Source organism: Pezoporus occidentalis, unplaced genomic scaffold (genome assembly GCF_034315485.1).
Source record: "Pezoporus occidentalis ecotype Australia unplaced genomic scaffold, CSIRO_AGI_Poc_V1 ctg339, whole genome shotgun sequence".
Taxonomy (NCBI): Eukaryota; Metazoa; Chordata; class Aves; order Psittaciformes; family Psittacidae; genus Pezoporus; species Pezoporus occidentalis.
This window is the reverse complement of record NW_026915366.1, coordinates 180,308-194,876: the sequence shown is the minus strand read 5'-3', so window position 1 is coordinate 194,876 and position 14,569 is coordinate 180,308. Positions and strand designations below refer to the sequence as shown.

Here is a 14,569-nt window from a genome sequence, read left to right as displayed (position 1 = left end):
AGTATGATGGTAAGATCACATATTTAATCACGTACATGTAAAATATACAAATATTCTATATAGTCATATAAAAAAATTACAGTAATTAACAGTAACAGTATATAATAAAACACAGGAAAATATTATTTCCCACTTCCTTAAATATTTTTACAGATATTTAAAAGCCACCTTGTCTACTGTGAAATATTTGAATTCTAAGGAAAAGTTCCATTTACATTATTTTTTTATGCATATCTTAAATTTCACAAAGCATGCTCTTTTCCCTATTTCTGTACATCCATGTCCAAGACAGCAAAAACCAGTGAAACGGGTTGAATTTCCATTAAATTTCAGAAATCCGGCTCTACAATTTCTAATAAAAGGTGAAGATTTCTCAGTTCTTAAAAGTAGCACCTAAATGAATGGCAGATAGCAAAATATGAAACAAAATAGATCTAGAGGATGGTACTGAAAGGTATTTTATAGAGAAAGCCTTATATGCTTGGGAATAATCTCTACTGTTCAATGTCCAACCCACAACAGTAGCACTAGTGATCACTGATGTCTTTGCCAGTCCTCACTGCAGCATTCAGAACTGGATGGGACAGGAAGGGCTAATTACACATGGCTTCAAATCCTGTCCTCAGCATTCTTCAGGATCAATGAACCTGTCAGTGAAAGGAAGGCTGGAAACAAATGCATCCCACAAATTCTGTCCCACAAAACTGGTGGGACAACAAAATATTACTCCAAGTAGATACAGAACTTTCTTTTTCAATATTTCCATTTACATATCCCACCTAAGAAGAAAAGTTACTCTAAAACAAAAACATTTTCCCCCCTCCTATGTGTTTGAGGTGACTACAGAAAGAAGGCAAAGAAGTTATTTCTATTTTTGTAGCAAATGAACTAGCTTGACGAATGGCCGTGTGTATCAAAGATTCACTACAAATACCTGAGAAAGAAAAAGTATAGAAAGAAAGAATAAATCAGTAAGACAATGTGATAGTTTATGACTACTATAGAATTGACTTTCAGGTTATAATTTTCTATTAATATTTTGAATCATATAGCACAGGGATGAAATTATTTTCTTGAACCACTTGAAAATTAAAGCATTTATCTTTTTGGAATTTATCTTGTGTAGCTGTAAATGTAAAACTTTAGAATTATCAAAAAGAGTGCTAGAGAATTACCAGCTATTTCAGCCTGATTTCAAATTCTGGTTTTGAGCTCTATATACTAGGAATTTACATACTGTAAAAAAGGCAGTTTTCATGTTACACTTAATTGGCCTTTATATAAAATGTCAGCATTTCAAAGTTTTTATTTGGTTCTAAATATAATAGGAAAAATAAAATATTGACATGACGACATAGTTTAGCGGATTTTTGTCATTAGAGTTGGTGAACAGAAGCCCACAGGGACTGAAGACAACACTTTCAGAAAGGAACATCTGGGGAAAATCTTGCAAGGGACACAGAAAAATAGATCAGTGCCTTAAAATTTAGTTTTCAGAGTCTTTAGTGAAAAAACTTAAGGAAAATAAGGAGATAATGTTAACAATGTTTTCCAGGAAAGGCCAATCCAGGAAAGGCTCCTCAACCATTATCAGAGCTTGTCTTCCTGTCCTGTCTCCATCAGGAAATTCTATTTAGGGTAACCTAAAATGTAGGAGTAAAATGTATCAAAATCAAAATTAACCCAAAATGTGATATTAAGAGTGGTGGGTTGCTGATTGGGGTGGGTTCTTTTCTGTAATGCTTTCATTTTAGTGGGTGTCTGGGGTTTTGGGTGTGTGTTTGGTTTGTGGTCTCTCCCCACACAAACACACTTTTTTTTTACTAAGTGATCAAAGAGTGATGATTGATAGATATACAGATTTGATACATTTTCTGAAATGCAGTCAGCCCATAGTGATTCAATCCAGAAGTAATCTGAGACTAGGTAAAGTAGAATTTTGATTCTTTTTCTATGAAAGCTTATACATGAAGCATTTAATTTAAATACCATTGAGTCCCAACCAAACATATATACTTATATGCACAGACACCATATATTGCAGCCACATGACATTTTACTGTGACTCTTGCAACTACAATTTGCATACAACTTATTAGAACTACCAGCAATGCCTGCAGTTAAAATCTGCTGTTTATCATGCTTCCCACTGAAGTAGGAAGTATATGCAAGTTGGTGGGTTTTGACTGAGGCTTATATTTATTTCAGTAAACCAACCAGAAATGAACACACCTTTCACTTCAGTGAGTGGCCTCGCTCTATTTGCCAAGTGATGCAAGCTTTTTGACCATTTCAAGAGCAAATTATGTTCCAGATTTCCATGGACAAGTTTTGCAACCAGTACTAATGTTTCTGACTTCTAAAAGCTATTTCAAATTAGGTTTTGTGTGATATTAAACAATTTAGATAAATATTTACTATGGCAGGAATAAAACATGGGTTTGTGCTACATAAGCAGACCTCTCTCTCACTGATATACCCACATATGTATATATGTGGTATGTATATATGAGTACCATTACATGGTTTTTTTTTGCTCCTAATTCTTAGCAGAGATTCACAAACTCACTTGGTGTCCCCTAGTGCCAGATTCTATGTTTACATGGCATGTGGAATACAGCAGGCAGACAGAAAAGCTCCCCTGCCTTTGCCCTCTCTGAGGAGGCTGCCATGAGTTGTCACTCTAGCAAATACCAACACAGTTCATGAAATACATTCTACTCTGTAAAACTTGGGATAATTACACTTAATTTTAAGAGGAATACTGTTTATATGAGGAACTAAAGTACACTACTTAAGGATGTCCATAACCTAGACATCACTGCTCTACTGCTTATGCAAAATGCCACCAGTTTCTCTAGTGACATTAATAAATGTTGATACAGAAGATTCCTCTATAGCTTAGGGGTAGCACATGTTTTGAAAAAGCAGCATAACTGATTTTTTTGGGGGAAAAAGCATGACATACATGCTGGCACTGATTAAGCCCCATCTGTGCCAGAAAAAGAATTAAATAAGTGCCTCTCAAGTGTTCTCAGTCAGCTCTATGCCCTTGAACAGACATCCTGCCAATACTTTATATAAAAATGAAGAAAACTCTGGTGTATGAAAATGCTTTCAATCGAAAACACTTTCTTTCTCCTTCATTTAATGGCCTAACAGTATTTGGTGGAAGAATGCTGTAATGTCAGTATTTACAGATATACCTCTCCTGTTAAGGTTGTGTATGTCAAAATAAAGGACATATAGTAATGGCCAAAAAAAGTTTTGCACACAAGTATGCATAAAACCCCCAACAACTGATCATTATGTGTATTTCTATTACCCAACAAAATCTCCTGCACTACAACACCATAAAATGATCTCTGCAGAAGACATTAAAGTGTGCAGTCAAAAGCACAGAGATATAGAAGCACTTACATTTGTACTGTGATCACTTCCACTAACACAGACGACATCTTGTTTTTGAATTGTTAATACCTCTTTCATAAGCTTCAGTCGGATGTCATAAGCATTTTCGGATACTTCATCATACAACAATGCAATGCCAGTTTTAGTCTGTGAAAGCAAGGCACAGAAAAAAAAATTTAAGAATATGAACACTTCATAATGATGAATAACAACCTATATCCCATGCAATACATAAAATGCATTTAAATGAGCACTGCTTACACAAAGTGGAAAACTGGCCTGCTTTTCAGTCTTCAAATGGATTAGATATAAGAAGCCTCTTTTGTACAGTAAAATATGGTCTAAATGGTGTTTGAAGTAGACATTAACATATATTAAAAAAAAAAAAAATATTTGTTGCGCTGTTCCACAGAGGAATGCTGCAATTCAATGATGTCCTGTTTGTTCTTAATTATATCTTATTATGACACTGTATTGGTAGCAGACAGGTACGTGTAAATTTGAACACAGTTTCCAGTTTCAGCAAGAAGTGGGGAAATGCAGTATTGTTCCAGACTTAGAGACATTCCTTCCACTGTGTCAGAAAAAGACCTGTACCCTTCCTAAACACTGGATTTAAGATACAGAGTCCTATTACAGTAGAAAGCTGGTTTGACATTAGAAAAAATAGAAATAAGGACAGGTGTTACAGAATTTCTATTTGTTTATGTCAAGATGGACATATATTTCTGAAGTTACATCATACAAATAACTAGTAAACTCTATAGGACAGTCAAGTATTAGGTATAAGCAACATTTTCTCCATGAGTAGTAAAAAAGAAATTTTAGTTTAATTTTTGATTTATTTACTTACATGCAGATTTCCCACTAATATTCAGTCAGATATTTCCTTAAACAAAAAATGTGGATTTAGGACTGTTTAGAGATATTTGTTAAAATAAGCAGACTAACACAATTCCAGAGCTTTACTACCATTACACAGAAGAGAAAAACACTCATTCTGAAATGGATTATTATATGTAAAAGTAATACCTTCTTATTAATTTAGAACGCATTTAACAGCATCATCACAAAATTGTACTTTCCTCTATGCAACTGAAAAATAACCAGGTATAATTCAAGGTTTAGCTGTAGCATTTGTTACTTAATGGTGATTTAAAATCAAGTTGTTCATCGATGTTTTATTAAACAGTAGACTGTGTAAAGAACAGTAATGGAATTCAAGAAGAAACATGTCTTGTGCACTAAATGAATGCTTGAAGAGATTTTAAAATTAAATTAAACATGGATCATTACCTTCATAACAAAATTAAGGAGAAAGATCTGTGGTGATTGTCAATAAAACCTTTTGGTCTTTAAAGGCAGGATCTCTTTAAGTTGAAGACACTTCAAATTTGGATGTGGTGTGGCTCTATGCAACAACCAAGTGTCAAAGCCTCCCTTACAGTAGAAATGGAAAGTGCCTAGAGAGCAATTCAATTTACCCTGACATATATACACAGCAGTTGCTCGGCTGAATTGTTCATGTGGTGGTTCTATCCCTGGCTTCAGTGCATCTGTCCCCATGTAGGCGACTGCTGCCACTTAAGACACTTTAGGATATCTAAGGACTCCACACATGTAAGGCTGACACAAGGTTTTTAGGCCCTTCTCTACAAGATTTCTATGATTACAATGGGATACAAACATCAGCCATGACAGCAGACATCCACATGTAGGTATCTTTAGCTTGAAATGGATCTTGCAAAAGGTTTACAGTGTAGAAATCCACACCTAGACACTGTCAAGCCAGTAGTGAGCAACAGATGCCTCTGAAGTATGATTTACTTTATCTCTTATACATCCATCTAAAAGTGAACAAACTGCACCACAGCTCTCTACTTTGACTTAAAAATTAAACATAAAAATCAACTCAACTCAGACACAAGTGCCTAACTGTGTAGATAAATCTTGTCCTTAGTGTTTGCTGGGAATGCCTAAAGGAAACAGATCAGTGAGGGTGCAAAGCTTTAATCATTCTCACTTATTTGGAAACCAACATTTCTCCCTTTTCCCAAGGTTTTGAAATTTTTTTAGATTTCCAGAATGCATGGAAATACAATTTTGTGAATGATGACACATTAAAACTGTGCTAAAATCATCTGTTTAAAAGCCGTTCTGTATAGCACCAAGTATTTTCAGACAGAATAACTGCCTTGAAAACCACCATTTCTGCATTTTGCTGCTGTTCAGGAATTGTGTATTGCTATACCACCCAGACTGGCAATTGCTGTTACTTTAGCTGACGTAGCAGAGCCTGCTTTACAGAAACACTGAGAGAACAGAGCTCTAGAGAGCTGTTCAGACAGCCTAAACCTGGAACTTTTCTCTGGCTAGTAATCATTACATATGTTTAGAAGTAACACAATATAAAAATACCTGAATTTTCATTTTTAACAGATGAACAAGTAAGGAATTAAGTATGTAGAGCAACTGATTAAATAGCTTACCATTTTCCATCACTCTACTTAAACTGAAAGTCTCACTGAATCTCATCTAGTCCTATTAAAATCCAATACCTACCTCATGCTCCATCTAACTCCTGACGTGATCCAATTTGCTTTCAGAATCAATAAGATTCATTTAGATTTCTTTCAGCCTTTCAAGTCAGCTCTTTTTAGACCATTATAAATGGCTTTGAATCAGAGTTAGCACAATCCCTTGTTTTCTCTTTGTGTTAAAGAGACGGCATATGTAACTCCAGAGGGTAAATCTCAGTCCACACAAAATGCTTCTTCAAACAAGGAACTTTTAATAAGAATGTAAGTCTCTGCATGTACATGCATATCCAGCATTTTAACTATGCTATGTTGGTCTCGATTTCTCATTTAAAACCTGTTTATATGGTAGCTGTTCTAATAATTGGTATCAGAACTTGAGGACTGAAAAGTGCAAATAACTCACCAGAATGATGTAGTAATGTTGGAGATCTTATACCAAATTTACAGGTGTTTTGTAATAAAAACAACAAAAAAACAACAAAACAAAACATGTGGAAAGTGCATAAGAAATTACATCTCAAAAGGATTTAAGAGGAATATAAATTTAAAATTACTTAGGTGGATGAGGAAATTAAAAGTTGATTTTCATATCTCTGACAGTTTTATAGACACTGGCCTCAGAAAAAGGTGTGTGTGGTGTGCATATGCATGTCCACATATGTGGTGGGAGGAAGAAAGAAGGAGATCAATATCACAAACATCACAGGAGCTGTGGTTTTTAAGAAAGCTTAGTCACTGCAGCTTTTGAAAGAAAAAGAAAAAAAACACTGAAACCTACTTTCTCAAGCAAACTCAAAAACTGTCAATACCACGAAGAAGAAAAAAATCACTCTCAAGAGGGATCCAGAATTGCAGATGAATCCTTTAATCAGTTTTATTGTTGTCTACTCAAGGCAGGTCCTTAGCCAGTGTACTTGCTTTAAAGTGGTCTCTGTTCAGCATGAAGTTTTGGGACCCTACTCAAAGTACTAGAACTCTTTCAGCGCACTGTGTCTGCAACCTAAAGCTCACAGCTGCAAATTCTGTTTCAAAGTAGGCACCTCTAAGCCAAACTTCCATCTTACTGGCATAAAACACTTGCCATCACTGCTGTAAGTTTTATTTTGAAAAAGCATGCAAAAAGATGAAGCAGACTTTAAAAGTACTGTTGAGGTGTGCTCAGTTTCCTCTAGAAACTATTTACTTGTTTATGTCCAAATGTATCAGAGCAATATTTGTTAGGCTACTCATGCTAGGAACTGTTTGAAGAGAGGCAGAAAATATTCAAGACTCTTAGATAGATGATCATGAAATTCAGATGAGATTCATAATGAAATCACATAATATATTTGTATGAATTCAGAACAGATATCAGAGTCTGCACTGCAGTAGTCCTATTTTGATTTAAACTGAAAAGCTCTCAGTAACTCCAAACCTTTCTTATTCCCTCTGCCTAAGTGTATTTTATCAGTGATCACAACTACTGTTGGCAACAAAATAGAGTATTAGTGTCTTTGACCCTTAAAATGGATCAGCTGGTATTTCCCATATCTTATCTAAAAAAATCCTCTACATTGAGTTACATTGCTCCTCCAGCAGAAATCACCATTTGTTTATTTTCATACTTAATAAATATATCCATACCTTCAGTGGCATAGCAGTTCACTTTTTAACTGTTAAAATGCATTTATAAATGACATTTCTTAATTTGTAAATAAAATTCTTTCAGCACTATATGTGAACTTTTTTTCCCAACTGAAATTCTGCATTATACTTCCAGAAAAATATTTCAGCAGCAGCTATTACACTTCATAGGTCTCAGAGTGTTAAGATTCTCTAATTCAACATTGTTTTTTTTTTTTCATTAAAACAACTTTGTTGAACTTCCATATCTGTGGTATACTGACAGTTGGAACACTTGTTGAAGACACATGAGAACTGGAGTCACTGATTTTCATCCTACATAACTTCATATTTAGCAGACACAGAACTTAGGCACTCTCTTTCACACACAGCCAGTACTCGGATCTCTTCAGTTACAGCAGACTCAAATTTACTCTCTCTCATACCTGGTTTGATATGTTTTCTACACCACATTTCCTATCGTGATCAAAAGATCACAGAAAGACAGAATTGAACTTTAAAATAGCCTTCACTAACATAAAAAAGAAAAAAAAAAAGAAAAATCTAAAAAACAGGATGAAGTGTAACGAAAAAATATATGCAAGGAAGAACAATCACTTGCATGGAAGAAGAAAAATTTTTCATCACCCTTTGTTAAGGAAAGGAAACAGGTAGGTAGCAGTGAGGATTGACAGGAAAATATTGGCATCAATATCTTGTGGCTGCAATAAAGGCAAGCATATGTTTTGACTGCTCTCCTTTGGATTCTTCCCTACTGATTTGTTTTTTATCACTCTCACAAGACAGTGCCCAAAAATAAACACAGTTCTTCAGCTGGTTAGTACAGGAGGTTCCTTAAATACTGATGAATATGAGGGAGGAATAATTTCATGCCCATGAAATAATCCATCACCAGCATAGCATTTAATACATCCCAGTATGTTGTTTCCTTTTATACAGTATTATGTCAGCTTGATTCATGGCCACACTACACAGAAGACTTAATGAACTGAAACGGCTCATGAGAAATGCAAAAATAATTAGAAGTGATCAGAGATCTGCAAAATAGGAGCTATAACTAATTCTGCATGAATTTGGGTTGCTTAGTTAAAAGACAGAATACAAGAGGACATAATGACAGTTTTAAGTACTTCAAAACCTATTGCAAAGACAAATGGAACAGTCAGATGAGAAAATAATTCAGAAATCTTCTTTTAACATATTCCAAATACAAGGAAACTGAAGTCCTTGAACAGATTGCTGGTACAGATTACAGACATCCATAGCTAAGGGATTACAGAGAAAAATGAACACACATCTGTCCAAATGGTACAGGTACTAATCCTCTCACAGGGAAAAATCCCAGAAAAGTGAATTTCTATCAGATCTATTTGTCTCTGATGCCAGTAATTCAGAATTCTGTCACATATTGCGTATGAACCTCTGCATCCAGGAGAAAGCCTGACTGCCTTTAGGAGGACACCTGCACTAAACAACTTACAAATGCCATAGGAGAAATGAAAAATTATTATTAAGACCTGAAGGAGTTTATCATTTAGGAGCCTTAACACAGGATGAGTGACATTTACAATAAAATTCATTAACAATCATAATTCTTCTAGCACTTAATCTGAAACTCTAAGAACTGTACCTTTGTCTTTCACAAGAAGATAATACCAGGTTTAAGGGGCTTTGAGAACACAAATACAGGCTCTTCAATGGGCCAATACAAATGGATAAGGACAGCAGATACATAGTGAGAGCAGTAACACAGCTCTGGAATGCAGAAAATTAATCATTTCCTTAGCACTGTGAGCATACAAAAATCCATTCAGTAAAACAAAAAGCAGATACAAGACAGAGATTAACAGTAACTTTCTAAAATTAGTTATATGGAGCTCCCTTAGAGCGCATGTTTTTTTCTTGTAAATATACACTGAGCTTTCTAAGCTTTTACACCTACTGACAGTTTCACAGTTGCCGAGACAAAAATCCTTAACTGTAATACTCTTTCCCTTAAGAAGTTCTGATGATAATAAAGTCCTTAAACAGATTGTTTGGACAAGCTAGGGTTTTCCAGTACTAAAAGGGCAAGTTGTTCTGCAAAGAAGTCAGAAGAACCATCTGTAAAAATGCTATGATGGACAAAATAGTATGGATTTGTCTCACAGTAGTTGAAGACTGTAGATCAGGAGACATACAGGAGTAGATAATTTTACCATCACAGGTAGGAAAGGACCTTGAGAGGTTTGATGGGGGGTTGGAACTAGAAGATCTTAAAGTCCTTTCCAACCCTAACTATTGTATGATTCTATGATGCCCAACCTCAAAGCAAGGCAAATATGCAATCTGCCCAGGCTTAAAGCCTCTTAGGATGGAGTGCTCAACTCTGCTGAGCAACCAGTTCCACAGCTTGACTATCCTCAGAAGAAAAAGCTTGTTTTTATACAATTTCAAGTTCTGCTTGTTGTCTCTCATCAATTCATGCACCACTGTGAAAAGCCTGGCTTCATCTTCTTGATATCCTCCTTGATGACATGGAAAGGCTGCCTTTAGGTCCTGCCGAAGCCATCTCTGGGCTGAACAAGACAAGCTCCCTTCACAGGGCAAGTACTCCCAGCCCCAGTCTCAGCCAGCTTGGTGCCTCTGCAATGAACTTGCTGCAACCCATCAATGTCTTTTTTGTACTGGGGGAACCAAAACTGCATGGAATTCTAGATGCAGTCTAGTGAGTGCTGAGCAGAGAGGGATAATCCCTTCCCTTGATCTCCTGGTTGTGCTCCTCCTAATACAGCCCTGGATGCTGTTGCCTTCTCTGTTGCCAGAGCTCATTGGTGGCTTAAGTGCAACTCGCCATCACCAGGACTCCCAGGGCCTCTTCAGCACATCTGCTCGCCACATAGGCTGGCCCCAGCCTGTATCATTGCCAGGGCTCTTCCTTCCCAAGTACAGGACTTGGCATTTGACGTTGTTGAATTTAGTGAGTTTAGTTCATTAATTTCCTGAATTTCCTAGCAGCCCATTTTTAGCCTGCCTAGATCTCTGTCAGTGGTGTACTGACTGCACCCTCCAATTTGGTCTCATCAGCAAATTTGACAATCAAGTTACCTGTGACCTCCTCCAGGTTGCTGACAGAGATGTTAAAGAGGACAGGTCACAGGATAGACCCCTGAAGGGCACTACTTGCCACAGGAATCTATGTAGAGGACAACCCATTAACCACTAGCCTCATCCTGATAAAGCAATAAAGTAGCAGATGGGAATATTCTTTTCCTTATGTCAAAATATGAATAAAACCAAAAATAATGCTAATAACAAAACTGACTTTTTTTGTTTCTTTATAAACAAACAAAATGTGTTATCTTCATGTAAATACACACTGAACACGGTAATCTAAAAAAAAAAAAATAGAATAATCAGGAAAAAGTCATATTATCACTATTTATAGTCACTACATTCATTATAGTAAACACCTCTGAAGATGATAGAAATGGTTTGGATGAGGTCAGTACTTTGCATCAGGCACCCTTCTGCTCTAAAGTACTGCTCACCATCACCAGTACCAGGACCACTGTCCAACTGCCATTTACAGAAGGATGCAGCAATGCCATTGCATTAGGCCTGGCCATGATACAAATATATCCACCAGGTCCAGCAGTCCTGCTTACCCCATCACAGAACCCAAGGGCCAGGACCCTACAGCTACAGCAGGGGCCACAACCCCCATTTCCCACCCTCCACATGCACACAGACATGTAGCCCACCACCAGCTGCTTCCACCTCTTTCCCCAACAAGGAGAACTGCAGTGGGAGCAGCAGCACGAGCACCTCACTGCACTGTTGCAGCTGATGAATCTTGTTGCTGCCTCAGTAGTCCAGTCCTTCAGCTTTCACCTGTGTCTGAAGGGAAATATTTTAAAGTAGCTTGAAGAGAATTATTTAAAATTAAAGTAAAACCAAGGCAAGTCTGAATTTCATTCCAGGTTGAAAGCAGCTGCCAATGTTAATTTTTAACAGCGGATTATTTTCCATATTGCAAAATCAACACTAGTACCCCTTTTAATCTAGAATAATATACAGCAAAATTGATTTAATAGCTGCCTAGCTTTTAAGATGCATTTGGAAAATATGCATCATTTGGAACATATGCATCTTCTTTCAGCTCCTATGTAAAACAAGCAAACCCTCAAGCCAAACCGACCAAAAATGAAGGAAAATAAAACCATCTGAGTTGTAGCCTCAGTAAGCAGTTACTAGGAGTCCTTACCTTACTGTTTCTTACACACTCTTGAGCATTTAAAGACTGACATTGCATTGTGCATTTTTATTAGAGCTGTAACCCTGTTTCATAGTGTTCACAATCACTGTTCTCAGTGAAGATCAAAAATTACTGATAACCCACACTAAGGAGGTGATTCACATTCACAACAAAGCCAGTGGAATGCACCTGATGGACATCACTGATTCCAGAGTAGATCAATTAAGACTAAAGACACTGGCTTTCAATATATTGTAGATTTTCAATGCAGTATATGGCAAGAATCAGCATCAGAAATAAACATAGTCAATAACATATATTTAAGAAACATTTGAACACATTTTTCCTAAAAACACAGATTATATCTGAAATATGCACCTTGGAAATTGTTGTTTTCATAAAGATTGTTGCCACTTTTTTACATCTGCATTTATTAATGATAATATTTTGGATTGACATTTCATTACATATAGTTCTAAAAGGTATATTGTCATTACAAGATTTCAGAATATTTTAACTGCAGTGCAACAGTATCACTTTCTACCAATTCAGAACAGAGTTCTTCCTAAATTTTTAAGTGGCGTATACAAATCTACAAGCAAGAATATTAAGTCATGATAATAGAAGGTTGAAAAGATGCTCTCAAAATACAAAATTTGGAACTATTTTGTTGCTTACATCACAGCCTATCCATGAAAAGATCTGATTGTAGATTGTTGGGATTTTCTGGTAATGACATTAGCCTTGCAACAAAAGTGATTAACAGCTGGCTCTCAATCTGTGTGATCTCAATCATTAGAAAGTAAGTAGCAATGTCTTAATTACTGCAAGCTCAGTGTGTCATGAGCTAATTAGATATGATTGATTATTGTCATCCTCATGCACCGCTCAAAACAGACGCAAATATTTGAATCCTGTAACACGTCTGGAAATGAACTTTCAGGATATCACACTGAATAAAAGTTGCTTCCTTAAAAACAGTCAAATATGTTAGAATACAGATTCTATCCCAGAAAACAGCCAAGGCACTAACAGAACAATTGTCTAGTTTTACTTTGATTTTGGTAATATCTTTAAGTAAACAGCCCAAGAAAATAAAGCCTAAGAATATAAAGATGCTCCTGTGTTTACAGCAGGTTCAGAGCAGTTAAACAAGAAATCATAAATTCCACACTTCAAACTAAACCACAACAACAGACAAAAAAGACCATGAGAACATTCTGGAAGTCTAGGCGAAAAAAAAACACAAAAAAAAAACAAACCAAAAACCAAACAACCAAACAAAAACTAAGAAAAAAAACCAAAACCAGTAAGACCACCAAAAACTCTGCCCCCAGCTTCCCAATTTTTGCTTACATCTGTAGTTACTGATTTTACAGGATGGTTGTTCAGATAAATCCAGAAGACTGGTTATTCTCTGCCAATTCCACTACTTTTTCTAGAGGTCTAGAGGCATACAAATTCAATCTGGTTTTATTTTTCATCTTATAGAATCAGAGATTGGTTTGGGTTGGAATGGAACGTAAAGATGAATGACCAAGTAAGACATAAACAGGCAGGATGATGGAAAATTTCTAAGACAGTACACTTCAGATGTCAATCTCATATTCAAAAGCAAAAAGCAAAGCACCAGCTAGAGAGACAGGTAGAGAAGAGCCTTCTTTATAGGCTGATTGCATGCCATGGCATGCCATGGAAAAAGATAAAACAGGTTGTTTACACCTCAATTTCAAAACCAAATCGTCTTTTAACAAAAATGTATTTATGACAAAAACCTACAGTTACATTCTGTTCTTAAGGGAGAATCCGTAGGAATAATGTCAATAGAATTAACAGACAGATTCAAGATCTTAAACAGGTATCCTTCGTAAAGAGGAAGATTATAAAGAACATATCAGAAAAGACACAGGAAGTTTAAGCACTGAAGGTGATCTGGAATATCCAGTAACTGAAGAAAAAATGCAGGTTATGTAAGTATTGAAACTCAAATGATTTCTCCAAATTACGCTTCTTCAAAGATTCCTTAAGATGAATGACATGTATTCTAAACCACTCTTCAAAGGCAATAAAAACATATAATTAGAGGTGTCAAGTGGAGATGTATGTTCATCCCTAATATTGAAAATAATAAATGCTCTGGGAAGAATAAATGTCTGGAACTCAAATAAAATTCTATTTTCAAAGCATGCACCATCTAGTCTCATGAGCATCAAGATAAACAAGATGATTAGTGCTAAAAAAGAAACAAAAATGTATTCTGGAACTGGTGCTAAGTTTGATTTTGGCAGTTACATCTGAAACTTACTTCATATCTTGCTCAGCCTCAAGATTTTGTTGATCGACCACCAGTGCAAGCAACCGACTGTGATACAGAACCAATGTAACCATTTGGCTTATGCCCATAGAGGTACATTTAAGCATCTGGACCTATAAGCCAAAGATCACCAAATTAGCTTTGACTGGATACCTAAGTCAGCACAGTACATTAGGGACTGTGCAGTCATTCTGCTGGGCCTGCAAGCAAGACAGCACGAAGAAAGACAACAAAGGGAGAAGTACATCAGCTTTACTAAAAACATATTGAAACAGCAGTGAGTTAGGCAAAAAGAGAGGTCCTGCACAAAGTAAAGCAAGAATCAGTGCTTAGCAGGGAAGAGCATTAAACATAAGTCAGCTAGCCAAATGGCTCAAGAACTTTTAACTCCAGGATTTTAGAAAATGTTGTTAACTCTTGCTGTCAGAGAAAGGCATTCACCAG

The 14,569-nt window shown here is 36.2% G+C and overlaps 1 protein-coding gene across 1 annotated transcript in view; it reads right to left on the bottom strand.

Moving 5' to 3' along the window:
* LOC134169171 (gamma-2-syntrophin-like) overlaps window positions 1–14,569 on the bottom strand; it is a gene marked incomplete at its 3' end in the record, with an annotated part of 159,902 nt that overhangs the window by 91,823 nt on the left and 53,510 nt on the right. The window contains exon 2 of the mRNA XM_062629460.1: window positions 3,421–3,558. Within this exon, the coding sequence (XP_062485444.1) occupies window positions 3,421–3,558 (138 nt within the window). The remainder of the gene's footprint in view (window positions 1–3,420; window positions 3,559–14,569) is intronic.